Source organism: Pan troglodytes, chromosome 8, assembly GCF_028858775.2.
Source record: "Pan troglodytes isolate AG18354 chromosome 8, NHGRI_mPanTro3-v2.0_pri, whole genome shotgun sequence".
NCBI classification, from domain to species: domain Eukaryota; kingdom Metazoa; phylum Chordata; class Mammalia; order Primates; family Hominidae; genus Pan; species Pan troglodytes.
In genome coordinates, this window is record NC_072406.2 from 62,457,448 (window position 1) to 62,475,721 (window position 18,274).

General features: G+C 41.8%; 1 protein-coding gene across 26 annotated transcripts in view; it reads left to right on the forward strand.

The window, feature by feature from the left end:
• Positions 1-14,782, forward strand: part of LOC107973302 (WASH complex subunit 2A) — a 65,258-nt gene extending 50,476 nt beyond the window's left edge. For 8 of the 26 annotated variants that reach the window (XM_054659567.2, XM_054659577.2, XM_054659572.2 and 5 more), the window contains 9 exons: positions 840-1,022; positions 6,394-6,522; positions 6,650-6,730; positions 7,339-7,461; positions 8,442-8,504; positions 8,863-9,075; positions 10,701-11,321; positions 12,186-12,363; positions 14,085-14,782. In XM_054659567.2, the coding sequence (XP_054515542.2) occupies positions 840-1,022; positions 6,394-6,522; positions 6,650-6,730; positions 7,339-7,461; positions 8,442-8,504; positions 8,863-9,075; positions 10,701-11,321; positions 12,186-12,363; positions 14,085-14,224 (1,731 nt within the window). In that variant the 3' untranslated portion in view covers positions 14,225-14,782. The remainder of the gene's footprint in view (positions 1-839; positions 1,023-6,393; positions 6,523-6,649; positions 6,731-7,338; positions 7,462-8,441; positions 8,505-8,862; positions 9,076-10,700; positions 11,322-12,185; positions 12,364-14,084) is intronic. The other 18 variants (XM_054659574.2, XM_054659568.2, XM_054659579.2 and 15 more) reach the window with 7 other exon arrangements.
• The last annotated feature ends 3,492 nt before the right edge of the window (positions 14,783-18,274 follow it).

An 18,274-nucleotide genomic window follows, 5' to 3' on the forward strand; every position in this document is an offset into this window, starting at 1 on the left:
ATTTGTACCTGTGTTCCTGTGTGAAATTCTCTTCCTAGTGGCTGTGTGTGGACCCCAGTCCTATCCCAGTCCTGGTCCACACTTGACTCTGACTGGTTGCTGTACTGCCCTCTCCCTGAGTGTAAGCCCCTTGCGGACTAGGCCCAGTTTGTTTTGCTCACCATCATGTCTGTAGTACTGGCATATTACCTTGCACACAGTAGGCACTATGTTATAAATTATGTATTTCTTTAAAGAAGCATTTTTTTAATAGTTTGAGTACTCTGAAATCGGGATGTACCTCATAATCAATGGTATCTTACCTGAAATGTGCCACTTGTTGAATGAATAAATACTGCATTTTAGAATTATTTCAGAGATTCTTCTTCAATTGCCTATACAGTGTAAGCCTTTTACAATTTGAGGGTCTGATTTTCCTGATTAGATTTCTCCCTTGGGGCTTATGTATTAGTTAAATGCTACGAATTCATGATCCACTCCCAATGATTGGCACTTGTATTGGTTATCTTTGACACTTAGAAGTTCTTCCTAGTTCATGAGCAACCAGTGTGCATCAGGATTATAGCCGTCCTATCACTTGATAGGAGAGAGGGACCCATGGTCTTAATGCTTGGAAAAGTTATCTTTGGCTATGGATGATTGTACAAGACTGTCTCTTGGAGCAGCCAATCAAGAATTGACCTCAGTGTTTTGTTACTTGGGCACAGATGTGATTCACTGTGCCCTGAGTCATGCAAATGTGGCAGTTACTGAATTAACGAGGAGCTTGGCAGGCTCCATGATAGGATTTGTATTTCCAGGTGTTACTTATCTTTTCCCCCTATTATTTTCATTTTCAGGAAGGACTTTTGACTAGATCTGCTCAGGAAACAGTCAAGCATTCTGATTTATTTTCTTCATCATCCCCATTGGACAAAGGAACCAAGCCTAGAACCAAAACTGTTCTTAGCTTGTTTGATGAGGAAGAGGATAAAATGGAAGATCAAAACACTATCCAGGCTCCACAGAAAGAAGTAGGAAAGGTAAGCAAAAAGCAATAGTGGTTCAAGTCTCTGGATGAGATAAAAGACTCTCATCTCATGGTTGTCATTCTGTCATGTGAGTTTCTGAAGGAATCTTAACCTTCAATGTAGTGTGTTAATGATTCTGTGCAGTCATTTAGATATTTGGGAATCTTAATCAGGAACTCTTACCTCAAGTAGCAGTGTTAGGATAGGGGATTAGAATTTCACCCCCCTCTTCTGGGATTTACAGACCTTGTTGTTCCTTCTAGCAAAACTTTGCCCCTTGGCCAGTTGTGGGATGTAAACAGCAGGAAAGGGAAGTTAGGCTGGAGCTGTACAGTTAAGTATTTCTAACATTCAGTTTAAGAAAAAGTGTTGTAGATGAACCTTTCATACTGATCAGGTGTCAGCAAACTATTTCTACAAAAGACCATATAATGACTATTTTAGCTTTTGCAGCCTATTTGGGCTCTGTCATAACTGCCTAGCTCTGCCATTGGCAGCATGAAAACAGTCCTAGGAAACATGAAGATGGATGGGCATGACTGTGTTCCAGTAAGTTTTATTAATAAAAATAGGTGATGGTCAGCTGGGCGTGGTGGCTCACACCTGTAATCCCAGCACTTTAGGAGGCCAAGGTGGGTGGATCACAAGGTCAAGAGATCGAGACCATCCTGGCCAACATAATGAAACCCTGTTTCTACTAAAAATACAAAAAATAGCTTGGCGTGATGACGCTTGCCTGTAATCCCAGCTACTCGGGAGGCTGAGGCAGGAGAATTGCTTGAACCAGGAAGTCGGAGGTTGTAGTGAGCCGAGATCACACCACTGCACTCCAGTGTGGCAACAGAACGAGACTCCATCTCCAAAAAAAAAAAAAAAAAAAGAAACAGATGATGGTCATTCTGTGAGGTTAGTATGACCCTGATATTAAAACCAGACAGTGACATCACCAGAAAGCTAGATATCCTTTATGAATGTAGAGGCCAAAATCCTCAACAAAAATACTACTAAACCCAATTCAGCAAAATATAAAAAAGATTGCACATTATGAGAAGTGAGATTTACCCCTGGAATGCAAGGTTGGTTCAACATCTAAAATTAGTTGATATAATGCACTGTATCAATAAAATACAGAATTAAAAGGCACATGATCATCTCAACAGATGCAGAAAAAGCTTTTAATAAAATCCAAACCTTTTCATGGTAAAGCACTCAATTAGGCATAGGAGGAAGCTTAATGAACTTGATAAAGGACATCTATGAAATCCCTCAGCTGACATCATACTTAATGGTGAAAAACTGCATGCTTTCAACCCTGACATCATGAACAACACAACAATGTCCACTCTTGGTAATTCTAATCAACCTTGTACTGGGGATTCTAAGCAGGGCATGTAGGTGAGAAAATGAAATAAAAGGCATTCAGATTGGAAAGGAAAAAGTGAAGTGAAGCAATCTGTATTTGCAGATGGCATGATCTTTTATATAGAAAGTCTTAAGGAATCTGCAAAAAACATCCATTGGAAATAATTAAAGTCATTAAGATTGAAGGATGTAAGATCAATATGTGAAAACCAATTGTAGTTCTGTAAGCTAGTAATGAACATTTACTAACTTACGAAAGTTACTACTAGTAACTTTCTTTTTTTTTTTTTGCAATGGAGTTTGACTCTTGTCCCCCAGGCTGGATTGCAATGGCACAATCTTGGCTCACTGCAACCTTTGCCTCCCGGGTTCAAGCGATTCTCCTGCCTCAGCCTCCTGAGTAGCTGGGATTATAGGCACCCACCACCATGCCCAGCTAATTTTTGTATTTTTAGTAGAGACAGGGTTTCACCGTGTTGGCCATGCTGACCTCGAACTCTTGACCTCAGGTGATCCACCTGCCTCAGCCTCCCGAAGTGCTGGGATTACAGGCATGAGCCACTGCACCCAACCTACTAGTAGTAACTTTCATAAGCAATTACCAGCTTATGACTGAAATTAAGAAATCAGTTTCTTTTATAGTAATACCAAGAAGGGCAAAATACTTAGGAGTAAATTTAGCAAAAGAAGTACAAGACTTGTAAACTAAAATCTACAAAACATTGAAAGAAATTAAAGACCTAAAATTGATGGAAAGACATCTCATGTTTATGGACCAGAAACCTTAATATTGGTAAGGTGGCAATACTTCCTTCCCAAATTGATTTATTTTAATCTCTATCAAAATTCCAGCTTGCTTTTTGCAGAAATGGACAAGCTGATCCTAAAATTTTTATGGATGTGTAAGAGACCAAGAATAGCCAACAGTCTTGAAAAGGAAGAACAAAGTTAGAAGACTCACACTTCCTGATTTCAAAACTTACTTTAAGACAGGGTGGTATTGGCATAAGGTTAAAATATATAGATCAGTGAAGTAGAATTGAGAGTCTAGAAATAAACCCTCACATTTACAGTCAGTTGCTTAAGGTGCCAAGATATTTCAGTGGGGACAGAATAGTCTTCAGCAGATGTGCCAGGATGCTGATTATCTACATGCAAAGGAATGAAGTTGGACCCATTAATAAATAAACTCATCCAGTGTAAGATCCAAATGTAAGAACTAAAACTGTACAACTCCTAGAATCCAGAGAGTATGTGAGTAAATTATCATGACCTTGGATTAGGCACAGCCTTCTTAGATAAGACACCAAAAGCACAAGTGACAAAAATAGCTAAATTGGACTTTATTTAAATGAAAAACATTGTGCTTCAAAGAGCACCATCTGGAAAGTCAAACGACCACCCACAAAATGGGAGAAAAGATTTACAGATCACGTATTTGATAAAGGACTTAGATCCAGAATATGCAAAAGACTTATAAGTCAATAATAAAAAGACAAATAGCCCAGATGAAAGAAGGGATAGGCCAGGCGTCATGGCTCATGCCTGTAATCCCAGCACTTTGGGAGACCAGGACGGGAGGATTGCTTTAGGCTGGGAGTTCAAGACCAGCCTGGGCAACATAGCAAGATCCTGTCTCTACAAAAATTTAAAAAATTAGCCAGGCCTGGTTGCGTGCTCCTATAGTTCTATCTCCTTGGGAAGTTGAGGCAGAAGAGTCCTTTGAGCCCAGGAGTTCAAGGCTGTAGTGGGCTGTGATCACACCATTGCACTCAGGCTGAGTGACAGAACGAGACCCTGTCTGAAAAAAAATAGATAAGACAGACATCTGAATAGAGATTTTACTGAAGAAGATAGACAAATGGCCAAAAAGGATATAGAAAGATGCTCAGCATCAGGGAAGCCAAAACCACAGTGACATACCACTTCATACCCGGGAAGAGGACCATAATTAAAAAAAAAAAAAGGGAAGTAACGAGTGTTGGTAAGGATGTGGATAAATGGAAATTCTCATTCCTTGCTGCTGCAAATGTGGAACAGTACAACCACTTTGGAGAACAGTTTGCTGTTCTTCAAATTCTTATAACATAAAGCTACCACACAATCCGGAATTTTATTCCTGGGTACATATCCAAGAGAAATAAAAACATGTTCACACAAAACTTGAATATGATTGCTCCCAGCAGCATTATTCATAATAGCCAAAAGATGGAAATAATGGCTAAACATAATATAGTATATCCATACAATGGAATATTATTTGGTAATAAAAAAGGCAAAGTACTGATACATGCTGCCACATGGATGAACCTTGAAAACATTCTAAATAAAATAAGCCAGTCATGAAAGACCACATATTATGTGATTCCATTTATATGAAATGTCCAGAATAGGCATATCAATGGAGACAGAAAGTAGATTAGTAGTTACTAGGGGCTGGGAGTAGCAGTGAGCAGGAATGGATAATTACTGCTAATGGTTTGGGGTTTCTTTTGGGGGTGATGAGAATGTTCTAAACTTAGATTGTGGTAGTGGATACACAAATCTGAATATACCAAAAAATCATTACATTTTATACGTAAATGGGTAGATTTTATGGTATATGAATTTGATCTCAATGGTGATGTTATGCAAACCAGGTTGGCAGGTCATAGATTGCCAATCCTTTTTATAGATCTAACCAAAGAAATAGTCTATGTTTATTTCTACAAAAAATGTTTTATGAATTTTTTTTGTTATACCAATACTATAAGCTTATTTATAAATGAGAGCTGCACACAGTGAATATGATTAATTTGATATATTTTCTCCCAGTCTCTTACTGTGTATGGTTTTGTAATATTTTTCCATAGTTGTGAAATATTTAACATTACTTGCTGTGTTAAACTCGTTTTTATATATAACAATAATAATTATTGTTAATGTGATTTATTTTGTTAGAAGTAAGTTTTTCATTAGTTTTTTTGGGTTTTTTGTTTTGTTTTGTTTTGTTTTGTTTTGAGATGGAGTCCTACTGTGTTGCCCAGGCTGGAGTGCAGTGGCGTGATCTCGGCCCACTGCAGCCTCTGCCTCCCAGGTTCAAGGATTCTCCCACCTCAGCCTCCCAAGTAGCTGGAACCACAGGCACACGCCACCACACCTGGCTAATCTTTGTATTTTTAGTAGAGATGGGGTTTCACCACATTGGCCAGGCTGGTCTCGAACTCCTGGCCTCTGGTAATCCACCCGCCTTGGCCTCCCAAAGTGCTGGGATTACAGGCATGAGCCACCATGCCTGGACTTTTTGTTAAGTTTTAATCTGTGGCTGTGATAAGGAAATAGGGATGAATTTTAGAATGTCAGGTCTGGAGCATTATATTATCAAACCAATAATGTTGATGGTAACTTTTAAATGTTAGATATCTAGCAAACAAAAAGGGACTCACTCGGAGTCTGAAAGTAGGGCAGAAGTGATGGACAGCCATAGGAAGGCTTGTGGTCGCACCTGTGCCAGGTCTTTGGCCTGCAGTGCTTACAGGTGAGGGACACATACTTGACCACTCTGTGTAGTTTGTGCTTGATTCAGCTGCTGTCTCTTCTTCCCTTTGGAAATGAGATGAAGAGAATTCATTCAGTTGTATGTTTTTTACCTTCAAAATGTTTCTCATTATGGAACTAATGGATTGCTTTTCTAATAAAAAATTTAGATACTATACAAAGTTTATATAATATATATAACCTGGAAAGATTATCTCTAAAGCTTGTGCGCATATATATATATATATATATATATATATATATATATATATATGTAAACTTTGTATTTATAAATATATTTTCTGGTATTTTTGGAAGCACCATAGCATTCCATTTTGTCAATGTTTCATTCCCCTGCTGAGTGGCTTTTAGGCTGTGGCCAGCCTTTTGCTAATATAATACAGCTGCAGGGGACATCTTTGTTGTGTCCATCTTTACATATGTAACTTCCTTGAGATAAGTTCTTACAACTCTAATCACACATGACCTTCCCTCCTGTTCCCAGGGCCGCGATCCTGATGCCCGCCCCAAGAGCACAGGTGTCTTCCAGGATGAAGAGCTGCTTTTCAGCCACAAGCTCCAAAAGGACAATGACCCAGATGTTGACCTTTTTGCTGGCACCAAAAAAACCAAGGTCAGTTCCAAATGGTTCCCCACAGTATGACTTGTTATTGTATTGGGTACTGTCTCAACAGCTCACCTAGTTCTCTTTGTAAATTGTTTTGCTTTTGGATATTGAACTTGGGTCTTGTTTATTCTAGCTGTTAGAGCCAAGTGTTGGGAGCCTGTTTGGGGATGATGAAGATGATGATCTTTTCAGCTCTGCCAAGTCCCAGCCTTTGGTACCAGCCTTTTGTTCTCAATACTGGGTTGTGTGGGAAAGATTCTGGGAAAGGAAACTAACGTCCAGTTAGATGATTAAGGAAAATCCTAGGAGAGTCGTGCTGCTTCCTACTAAATGAATGGCAAATAACATGCTGAGGGGAGCGTGTGTGGAGGATGCAATGCTTAGTTTCTGTTGTTCCTCATTTTATGTTCCCTATACTAACATTAAAACATTAATAATCCAGGCTCTCTGACTGTACTGCACATCTCTGTGATGTTTAAATGGTTGATTGAAAGACCATTGCATACACTGGGGTGACTAAATATTCGTGCCTTTCAGGTGCAAAGTTTTGAGTCTGAGTTTTAGCCTTTCTATGTCATTTTCTCCCCCAGCCCCAGTAGGTTTTTGTAAGTACTCTGTTTTCTTTTTATCATAGAGAGGACTCCTGTGACAGCCACAGTCTTCAGAATGCTATTTCTGAAATGCTACCTTTGAGTTGGTTCAGCCCTCATTTGAGAAAGTATTTTTAAGACTCAGAAGCCAGGATTGTTTTTTGCATTATGATTTTTCCTTAAAATTTCTAAGATATTTGATGGCTTTTTGGTATTTTTTTTTCTTTTGAAGGTACAAGAGAAAAAGAGAGTAGTGAAAAAAGACCACTCTGTTGACTCTTTCAAAAACCAGAAACATCCTGAATCCATTCAAGGTAGTAAAGAAAAAGGCATATGGAAGCCGGAAACACCTCAGGTTAGAAATCCTCTTTAAGGATTTTCAGCTCTTGTTTGCATCCCAGTACAGAGAAATTCCATTATGCAGACCCACAGTTATTTAGACTTGTCTGCATTAAGGAGGAAACAGCAACCAGGGCTACCGCTTTGTCTTCACTGCACTCCCCACAAGTCATCTCCCCTCTCCTCGCTCCACACGCCAGAGTTTCATGAATCTATACTTTAATAGTTAGTGTTTTTTGATGCCATGCCAGATTTGACTCTGAAGTGGAGTTAAGGTAGGATGAAGAATCTTCTTCCCACTAAAGAATTTATTTCTCCCTCTGGATTTCCTTGGAATAGAATTAAAATAGAAATAAATATAAATTACATCTGATTTCCTGCCTGCTCTCAGTGTTGCCTCTCCCAAGGTCATTGCTGTTGGGCCGTACTCTGCAGCAGTCTTCCCAGAACGCTGTGGAGCTCCTCCTGGGAACAGCCCAGGACTGGAGAGCGAGTGCCAGTTCCATGTGCAGGTGTCCCAGGGTGTCTCACTGAAGCCTTAGTGTCCTGAGCCATAAACCTGAGGCACTTGGACGAGCACATCACCACTGACCCTTCCTGGGGCTCAGATCTTTTGCTTTTAGAGCCAGTGCATTAGGCTATGGTTGAATTTTTGTGTGCTCCTTGAAATTTCTATTTGATAACCAACATGGTAATTTTGCCTGCTGGTCAGTTTTAGGTGCTCTGATAAACTGTGACTCTTGGGAATCTTACTCATCTTGTATTCCTTGACTCCATATCTGATCTGGCAGCTTTCCACTTACGTGACAGAGGAGGAGGCATACGTGAAGTAGTGCTAGTGAAACATCAGGCCCCAGGAGAGATTTGAATGCCTTTCCCATTAAAGAGCTACAGAAAGTGACAGTTTTGCTCCATCACAGATTTATTTACAGGCATAAGAAACACTTGTCTTTCTGTTTCCCAAATGGATTTTTAACTGGATGTAATTTTACACAGGACTCATCAGGTCTCGCTCCATTTAAAACCAAAGAACCATCCACTCGGATCGGGAAGATACAAGTAATTAAAACACTGGCATCTTCATTGCCTGCCCTGTGGCATCTATAAACTTTTTTGGGTTTCCTACTTTTGTCAGCTGCTGCCAAGCATCTTCTCATCTCTTCCCCCGCCTCCCCTCCCCTGCACCTAGTTGTTGTCTCCTGTGTGCTGCGTCTTTAACATCTATTCTTTGAGCCCAGTGGTGGGCATAGGTGTAAGACGCTCTGTTTTAATTGAGACTAGATCGGGCGATTTTCCTACGTTTCTCTACTCCTCTCGTATTATACATTATGTGCACCAAATCTTGTCATGTGTCACAGTAAAGATAATAGACTGCTGTGTTGAAGAACAAATACAGAGTTTCATTTTTCTTCTTCAGGCAAATTTAGCGATCAACCCAGCGGCCTTGCTGCCCACAGCAGCTTCCCAGATCTCTGAAGTAAAGCCTGTTTTGCCAGAATTGGCTTTTCCTTCATCTGAACACAGAAGGAGCCACGGTCTGGAAAGTGTGCCTGTCCTTCCCGGGAGTGGGGAGGCCGGTGTGAGTTTTGATCTTCCAGCTCAGGCAGACACCTTACACAGTGCAAACAAGGTGATGAAACCATCTTTGCTTCCTTGCTCTCTTCTTTTAACCAGAACATGCATATGCTTCTTTCTAGTTTATCAATTGCATACGCAGCAGTCTTTGACTCTCCTTTTGAAGGAGGTGCCTCATCCTTCCTTCAGCCGCTCCCCCCTCCATTCTCCCCACCCCCCTTATCCTGCACCTGCTTTTCCATGGCCTGCATTTGGTACATTTGCATTCTGCTCAGTAGCCACAGTAACGTCTCACCACTTTGGCTGGTGTCTGACACCTGCAGGTTTCCAGCACTGCCACCTGGGGGTCTTCTAACCACAGAGCAGATCATGCCCCTCCTGCTGGCGCTTCCTCACTACTCCAAGGAGAGCATTCGGGCTCCTGGGTTTGGTATGAAACCCCTTTACAATCGGTGCCAGCCCATGTGTGCAGCTTCCTCACTAGTCACTTCACACTTTCCAGCCTGACTCCAGGCACACCAGGTGCCACTCCCTGAACACACATGGTCTGTTCTGCTGCTGCCCAAGGCTCCTGCTGCCTCCTCACCAGGAATGCTCCTCTCTGTCCACAGCTGTGCTTCCACATCCCCACTTCTGTCACTGTGCCCTGCACTCCCCGCACCAAGTTCCCACAGCAGCGACACTGTTTCATGGGATCTCCTCAATGGACTGTGAACCCTTTGAAGTTTTCCTTTCGTTGTAGTTGGGTTTCTTGTTTCTATCCAGTCTCCCTTCTCTAGAAAGCTTTAGCTGATCTCCAAGTAAGTGACAGGACACAGAATGACCTACCCTGGCAAATAGATTCATTTCAAATGTTTCCAAACCTGTTTCCTTGTGCAAAACAAAACAGCCTTCCTTTTAACGACAATTTTCATTGGCTTTTTTTTAATTAAGTTTAAATTGGCAACTAAAATTGTGACATTCCCCTGAAGTTGACAACACAATCATACTTTGCCCAAAGTAGATTGTAGCTTCTCAAAATTCTACTTGATTGTATATTTTGGAAACTATCATAAACACTGCATCATTGCTACTAAGTGATTCATGTTTTGAGATTATATGAAAAGTTCTGATTTCTAAGCCATATTTCTTATGTGGAATATTTAACATTTGAATTCAATGTTTATTGACTTGAAGAAAACAGCACCTTAGATTACCTCTCTTTATTGTGTCATGTTTCTCCCCGCTCCTGGAGCCTGAATTTAGACTAGCCCCCTAACAAAGGTTAGTACCAGAATTCCCCGATTCTTTCTTGTTTTGAAAGATACCCACGTTTCTATTGAGGGTAGAGTAGGGGCCAAGGGAGGGGTTGTGAGACACAGAGAGCCAACATGCCTACTTTCCAGGTTTCCAGCAACAGATAAAACTTTGTGTGTGAAACTGAACTGAAACTGCCCTGAAAAGATTAAAAAATGGAGAACTCTAAAGGATTAAGAATGACTTAGTCTTGGAGTACTAGGAGCTATTAAACTCCTTCCTTGGAAATCATTAAGAAATAACCTCTTCTATATTCTTAGATAATATCTTCATTGAAGTAGACCAGATAACCTTACAATATTTTGAGTCACTGATTCTTTACCATGGTAGCTTTGAACACTTTATTTTATCGTCAGATCAATGTGTGTTTTTTTGCCATTGCAGAGCCGTGTCAAGATGAGAGGGAAGCGTAGACCGCAGACCCGTGCAGCTAGGCGGCTGGCTGCTCAGGAGTCCAGCGAGACTGAGGACATGAGCGTCCCCAGAGGACCCATTGCACAGTGGGCTGATGGCGCCATTTCCCCAAATGGCCATCGGCCACAGCTCAGAGCAGCCAGTGGAGAAGACAGCACTGAGGCGGCCCTGGCAGCTGCCGCTGCACCTTGGGAAGGTGGTCCTGTGCCTGGAGTGGACAGAAGCCCCTTTGCAAAGTCTCTGGGTCATTCCAGAGGGGAGGCTGACCTTTTTGATTCTGGGGACATCTTTTCCACGGGCACTGGATCTCAGTCCGTGGAGAGAACAAAACCCAAGGCAAAGATAGCAGAGAATCCTGCCAACCCACCAGTGGGTGGTAAAGCAAAGAGCCCCATGTTTCCTGCTCTAGGTGAGGCCAGCAGTGATGATGATCTCTTTCAGTCTGCTAAACCAAAACCAGCAAAGAAAACAAATCCCTTTCCTCTCCTGGAAGATGAGGATGACCTCTTTACAGATCAGAAAGTCAAGAAGAATGAGACGAAATCCAATAGTCAGCAGGATGTCACATCAACAACACAAGATATTTTTGAGGTAATAGGACTTAACACGTTTTTGTGTCTGTTCTAAGTTAAGGAAGGTATCTGATTGGCTTATTTGAGCCATAGATTATGTCTAGCTTGTTGCGTGCATACCCCATAGCCACTTGCTTAGTAATTATAATTAGGCTCTTTTATTAATAAGTCTAACATTGATTCAGAAGTGGTTTTTTGTTTTGTTGCATGTAGAATGTATTTCTTGGCTGGCCATGATCATTGATACAGGTCTTGGTTTCTCTAGTTTTTACAGTTTTTTTATTTTTATAGAATATTGTTGTAATCAGCTTCCTGGGCATGCCACTCGGTGACATGGCATACAGCTCCACTGGTCCAGCTTGGGAGTTTAACCTCTGGTTCTGGGGACATTGGCCCTGGCTGGAGCTGACAATGTAGTGCATGCAGGCAATAAGACTTTCAGTGGCATTTGCTCAGCAGATGTTTATTGAGCACCTGGGGACTGCAGGCACGAGGTGAACTCAGAGAAGTGCTAGGCTCCTCAGAGCTCTCTGGGAAGATAATCAAATACAAACAGGGCAATGGATAATTAAGATGTTTTCAAATAGTACTAAGTGTCATGAAGAAAATAACCTGGGGCAGAGTGGTGGGTAGGGCTGGGAGGTGCTCCTTTAGGCAGGACTGGTAGAGAAGGTGTCACTGCAGTGGCGGCATTTGAGCCGGGGTGAGATGGGCGGGCCAAGCTGTGCAGAGATCTGGGGTAGTGCATCCCAGGCAGAGGGGGCCATCTCGAGGCTGTTCCACACACCCTGGCCAATTGCATTTCCATAGCTCGTTGACGTGTTTGAGCTTAAAAAGAAAAATTGATTTAACATTGTTTTGTATGTATTTTTGGCTTAACAAGGATGATATATTTGCTACGGAAGCAATTAAACCCTCTCAGAAAACCAGAGAGAAGGAGAAAACATTGGAATCTAATTTATTTGATGATAACATTGATATCTTTGCTGACTTAACTGTAAAACCAAAAGAAAAGTCCAAAAAGAAAGTGGAAGCCAAGTCTATATTTGATGATGATATGGGTAAGTTTGGTTTTCTACATCTGACTTAGAGAATTCTTACCTTTCCGTCACTTGGTATTTTTCTTGCTACCTTTTCTTGGCCCTTTTCTGGAAAATGCACCCCAGCGGGTTCACTTCAGTGTAATCCTGAGTTAGGCTGAAGATAGGTAAGAGATGGACTAATTATTTTAGTGAAGTAACTCTTTCCTATGATAGTCATCAAAGAATTTGAAGGCACCCAGAGTTTCACGTTTAAGTATAATTTAACTTTGATCTGAGTGCACCTCACCAATCATCTGTGACACACCCCGGTGTTATGAAAGGAGGTTTGATCAGAAATGACCTCACATGCTAAAGTAGGCTGAGGGGACTGCCTTGGGTGTGATGTGGTTGGTTGAGTCAGAGCTCCAGATAGACAGGGAGTGTCCATGGTTCTGTGCGAGAAGAGAGCAAGTCTAGACCTGGGTGTAGGCTCTACCTCAGGCGTTGCATTTCACTGAGGTCTTTGGTGTTTGGGAACAAGCTTGTCTTCCTTATATGGCACAAGTTCTGCTTTATTAGTAGACAAGGCAAATGCCCGAGAACCCTAAATATTGGACTTTTGATAAATCCTGTGGGCTGAGGCCACATACACATTTCCTACTCCCCCCGTCAATCTAGACCTTGAGACTAACTGGGAGACAGCTGGTGCTGCAGAGTCACACACTGGCTCTGTGCCTCCAGCAAGCCGTGTGCTCTGTCTCCCCTGCTTCCCGCCACATGGAGTGCAGAAGGGAACTCATTCATTATTTTAAATACAAAAAAAGTAATACATGCTTATTGTAATAGATTCATGCAATTCAGAAAATGTAAAAAGTGAATAACCCCTAGAGGTAATAGTTTGGTGTGTATCCTTTCAGACACAGTGATATTAATATATGTTTGTGTACACATCAATATATACCCACCTTTTTAAAAAGTAAGAATATATTTACCTATTCTGCTCTGTCTTTTAGTTACTTAATGTCTTTTCATGTCAGTACATAGAGATCTCCTTCCTTGTTTTCAGTGGTGTGCACGATTTCTTTGTATTTAGCCATTAGCCTGTTGACGGCAATCTCAATTGTTTCTGTTTTCTTTATTATAAATAATGCTGTGGTCTTTACCATTTGTGTACACCTAACTTTATGTATACATGTTAAATCATGGTTGGATAAAACCCTAGCAGTAACATTACTGGGTAAGTACCATAATTAGATAAGACAAGCTTTTGAGTCAGTGAAACACTAAAAGAATGCAGTGACGGAGGCTTACAGTCTTACATCGAGATGCCTCAAATCAGTGCATTTATTCTGAAAGAAAACAGGTGGGTCCTATATTGGATTTCCCTTTGCATATTTTTATTGCTCTTTTAAAACCCAGTATGAAAAGAATATCTAAATAAGTCCATTGTCCCTGATGGTAGGGGCGTGGGCTGGTTTGGAGATCAAGTTACCCTTCCCTTTTTTCTGTCCTACACACGCACATACATACACTTTTGTAGCTGAAGAAATTGTGCTCCAAGAGAAACCTGTGTGTGATCATAAAATTTAATGAGTAACAAACACAGAACCAGAATCTAAGAGGCTTGAGTTCTAGGTTAGTGTTTTAGGGTACTCCATGCTGTTACCAGAGCTGGGTCTTTGGTGGTTTGCTTGCATGTGTCTTAAAAGTACCTTTCTCCACCCCTCTTCAGCAACCGTTTTTCTTTTTTCTTTCTAAAGATGAAATCTTCTCCTCTGGTATCCAGGCTAAGACAACCAAACCAAAAAGCCGATCTGCACAGGCCGCACCTGAACAAAGATTTGAACACAAGGTGTCCAACATCTTTGATGATCCCCTGAATGCCTTTGGAGGCCAGTAGAGCACACAGGGTATCCACATGTTACCCTGCAGCTACATTGTTGAGTTAGTGATGATGTTGTATATGCTGATGGTCTTAACTGGATTACAAAAAGCAAATACTAGAACAGCTAGCTCATCTTTCACCCAATGTACTTGGTATTTTTCTGCACTGGTTTAATCATGCTTAATACTACAAAACAAAAAAAATATTTCACACTGGTTGGTTTGTTTTGTTTTTAAACCACAGTTTGATTTAGTTAGCCTTGCTGGGGCTATAATATGCTTCAGGGTGTGTAAAAGAAGAAATCTCTTTGTGGCTTTCATGGGCAGGGAATCTCAGAGATAGCAAATGCCACCTGACCAGAAGTCTTTGTTATATGGATGGGAACCCTAACTTAGGGCCTGGGCAGGGGAAAGAGAAAGAAGATGAGAGATTATACTTCATGAGTCTTAGCAATATGGGAGCAGGTTTTCACTGAATTCTGAGGGTGCCTCTGCATGTCCTCCAAGGCAAAGTTTGGCAAACTGTGGCCCCCCCACTGTCATATTTTGTTAATAAAATTTTATTGGAACACAACCACATTCATTTGTTTACTTACTGTCTATTGCTGCTCTCACCCTGCCTCCAGTGTAAGAGTTGAGTGATTATGACAGAGACTGGATGGCTCACAGAGCCTCAGATGTTTTCTATCTGCCCCTTTATATAAACAGTTTGCTGACCATTGCTCTAAGGCATCCTTTTCTATCCTTGTCTTGTGGAAGCAGCAGAATGAACCTAGGTAATAGCCAGGGGAAGTGCTGAAGATGGAAATGTCAGCCTCTAGAGCAGCACCGCCCCATAGAACTCCACAGGAATGAAAATGTTCTTTATCTGCATCGACAAAGGCAGTAGCCACTAGCCACCTGGATGGCTGACCCCATTCTAATCTGTGTTTTTTGGTGCTCTGTCGTCTTGCTGCTGACTATACAGCCTGTCACCACAGCACAGTCTTGTAGGCCACCCAGGTTGGTCTCAGCGATCCTGGAGCTACTTACTTCTTCCTTGGGCACTGTAAGATCGGAAGGGGAATTACTCATACCCAGAGTCAAACATTTTGTACAGCTTCCACAGGTCAACCATTTGCCCAAGTCTGCTGTGAGAGTGACGTGATAACAGATAAGAGCACTTGCTAGTTGGCCACTCCTTTCCCCTATTCATTTTATGCATCTTCCTTCTGTCCTTAGGTTGAGATCTCCGAGTCGCTGTTGTCAGGCAGACTGCTGTCCTCCAGATTCAGGCCTGTGGGTCTGGGGAGCCCTGGTTGGTCTTGGAGGAGCAAGGGCTGCGCAGGTGACTTGGTGGCCTCAAGTGTATAGGTACCTGGATGGTGCGAGGAGACGCTGGCTCTGAAATATTTCCTAATCCCGCTTGCGGATCAACTGCTGACTAGCGTTTAGGTTACAGATATATTAGACGGTTGATGTGATTCTGTAGCTCGTATTTAGAACTTTAGGGATGTTTTCACATATCAGTAAATGAAGATCTATGTCAACATTTTTTTTTTTTTTTTTTTTGAGATGGAGTCTCGCTCTGTCACCCGGGCTGGAGTGCGGTGGCATGATCCCGGCTCACTGCAACCACCGCCTCCTGGGTTCATGCCATTCTCCTGCCTCAGCCTCCCGAGTAGCTGGGACTACAGGTGCCCACCAGCACGCCCGGCTAATTTTTTGTATTTTTAGTAGAGACAGGTTTTCACCATCTTAGCCAGGATGGTCTTGATCTCCTGACCTTGTGATCTGCCCGCCTTGGCCTCCCAAGGTGCTGGGATTACAGGTGTGAGCCACTGTGCCCAGCCTATGTCAACATTTCTAATGGTAGCTTCACATTCTGGATATCCTTATGTTGGGGAAAAAGTTTTAAAGGTAACTGCTCTTCTGTAGCAAAGCTTTTTTAGAGCAGAGGATGGAGCAAATTCTGAGTTACTGAAATTACGTATTCAGCGCTATTGCCTTGTTTACCTTCCGTTACATCTTTGGAGTTGTGTTTTTAGAACTTTTTCAGAAGGGATGAGATAAATGCCTTGGGAATTGATTTAGAAATCTTTTTGGTGTCATTACTCTTAAGAGCTAGATATATTTTTTAATTGTAAAAAATTATGGAAATACTTTTTTCTCTACCTGCTCCCATTTTTTTTTTTTTTTTTTTTAAGACAGGGTCTGGTTGTGTTGCCTAGGCTGGGGTGCAGTGGCATAATCATAGCTTGTTGCACCTTTGAACTCCAGGGCTCCAGTGATCCTCCCACCTTAGCCTCCTGAATGGCTGGGACTACAGGTGTGTGCCATCATGCCCAGCTAATTTTTAAAAAAAAAATTTTGTAGAGACAAGGGTCTGTTGCCCAGGCTGGTCTCAACCTTCTTACCTCAAGTGATTCTCCCACCTTGGCCTCCTGAATTGCTGGAATTACAGGCATGAGCCACAATGGCCAGCTTCTTTCTGTTTTCTTTGTTTCCTCTTCCCCTTCTGTTTTCTTCCTTTTTTTTTTTTAAGCTGTTCTTGCATCATTTTCCATCCCATCTTTAAGTCTTCATTGCCCCCTCATTTTCCAACATCATGAGTCCCACAGTATGCTCAGCTAAGCATGACCACACACCATTTCAAGAAGCCGTTCATGGACCCAGCTTTTATTACTGGCTGGGTCTTTGTTCTCCTGCTGCAGCTTCCATTTGCTCCTCAGCTACCCTCTAGGCATCCAGTCTGGCTTAACCAGATTTCATGGCCTCATTTTGTCCTCTGCTACAGTGATTTCTACTCCTGAGGAGAAGCATAACTATCTTCTAGAGGGAAACATTTTCGCTTTTGGTTATCAACCTTGGTTCTTTTGGGATATTGGAAATTACCCCATTGACTGGACCCAGACTTACGGTGGAAGTTCCAGCACAATTAATGCTGAACGGGGTTGTGCTTTTTCTTCTGACATATAGTTGAATTATCCATTCTCATTATAGGTGAAGGACTTGCAAATCTGTTTGTTATCTTCTACCCTCCCCAGCCTATTATTTTCAGGGTCTCACTATGGAAGAACACTGTGGTGAAGGAAACAATCCAGATTCCTTTGGCAGTCATAGTCACTCATGTCTTTATTTCTGTCATGTGCATTTTGCAGTCCTGACACCTGACTTCTGTTGCTAGGGCTGCACCTGTGTAGGTACGAGTACTGTTGGCTTCGGGGATACACACTCTGGCAACTCTATAGGACAGTCTTATTTGATATAGCATAAGTATGTTTTTAAGAATTCATGTTATCCAAAATTATAAAAGCAGTTGTTTGAATGAGTGAAAGAAAGGGGATTAAGGTTAGAAAGCTCCATACAAAGTCATATATAAGCAATGCAGCTTTTTAATTTAGCTTTTATTTAAGAGCAATGACCCTTTACCACTATCACCAGCAGTATTATTATCCTGGTACCTTGTATTAGTCTTAATACCCATCATTTTGAAATATGGTGCAACAACACTCAAATGAGCTGCACTACAAGAAACAACTTTCCTTTCGGTAATGCCCTCCCTTTAGGATCACTAGAAGTCTGTACGATGCAATGCAGATTCCCGAATTAATGATCTTTCCTATCAGTGTAATACAGACTCATATTATGGCAGATTCCTGTATGTGCATGTATGTTATGAGTTGGATAAACGTTGGTGGACTTCATTTGGAGTGAATCAGAATGGGATTCCTGTGAGAAGCCAACATCCCTCTAAACAAACTTTTGGAGCATGATATGGCTTGGATGTTTTGTCCCCTCCAAATCTCATGTTGAAATGTGACCCCAGTGTTGGAGGTGGGCTTAGTGGGAGGTGTTTGGATCATGGGGGTGGATCCTCATGAATGTCTTGGTGCTGTCCTTGTGGTAATGAATGAGTTCTCACTCTGAGTTCACATGAGATCTGGTTTAAAAGAACCTGGGGGCCGGGCACCGTGGCTCACGCCTGTAATCTCAGCACTTCGGGAGGCCGAGGCTGGTGGATCACTAGGTCAGGAGATGGAGACCATCCTGGCCAACATCTAGAAACCCCATCTCTACTAAAAAT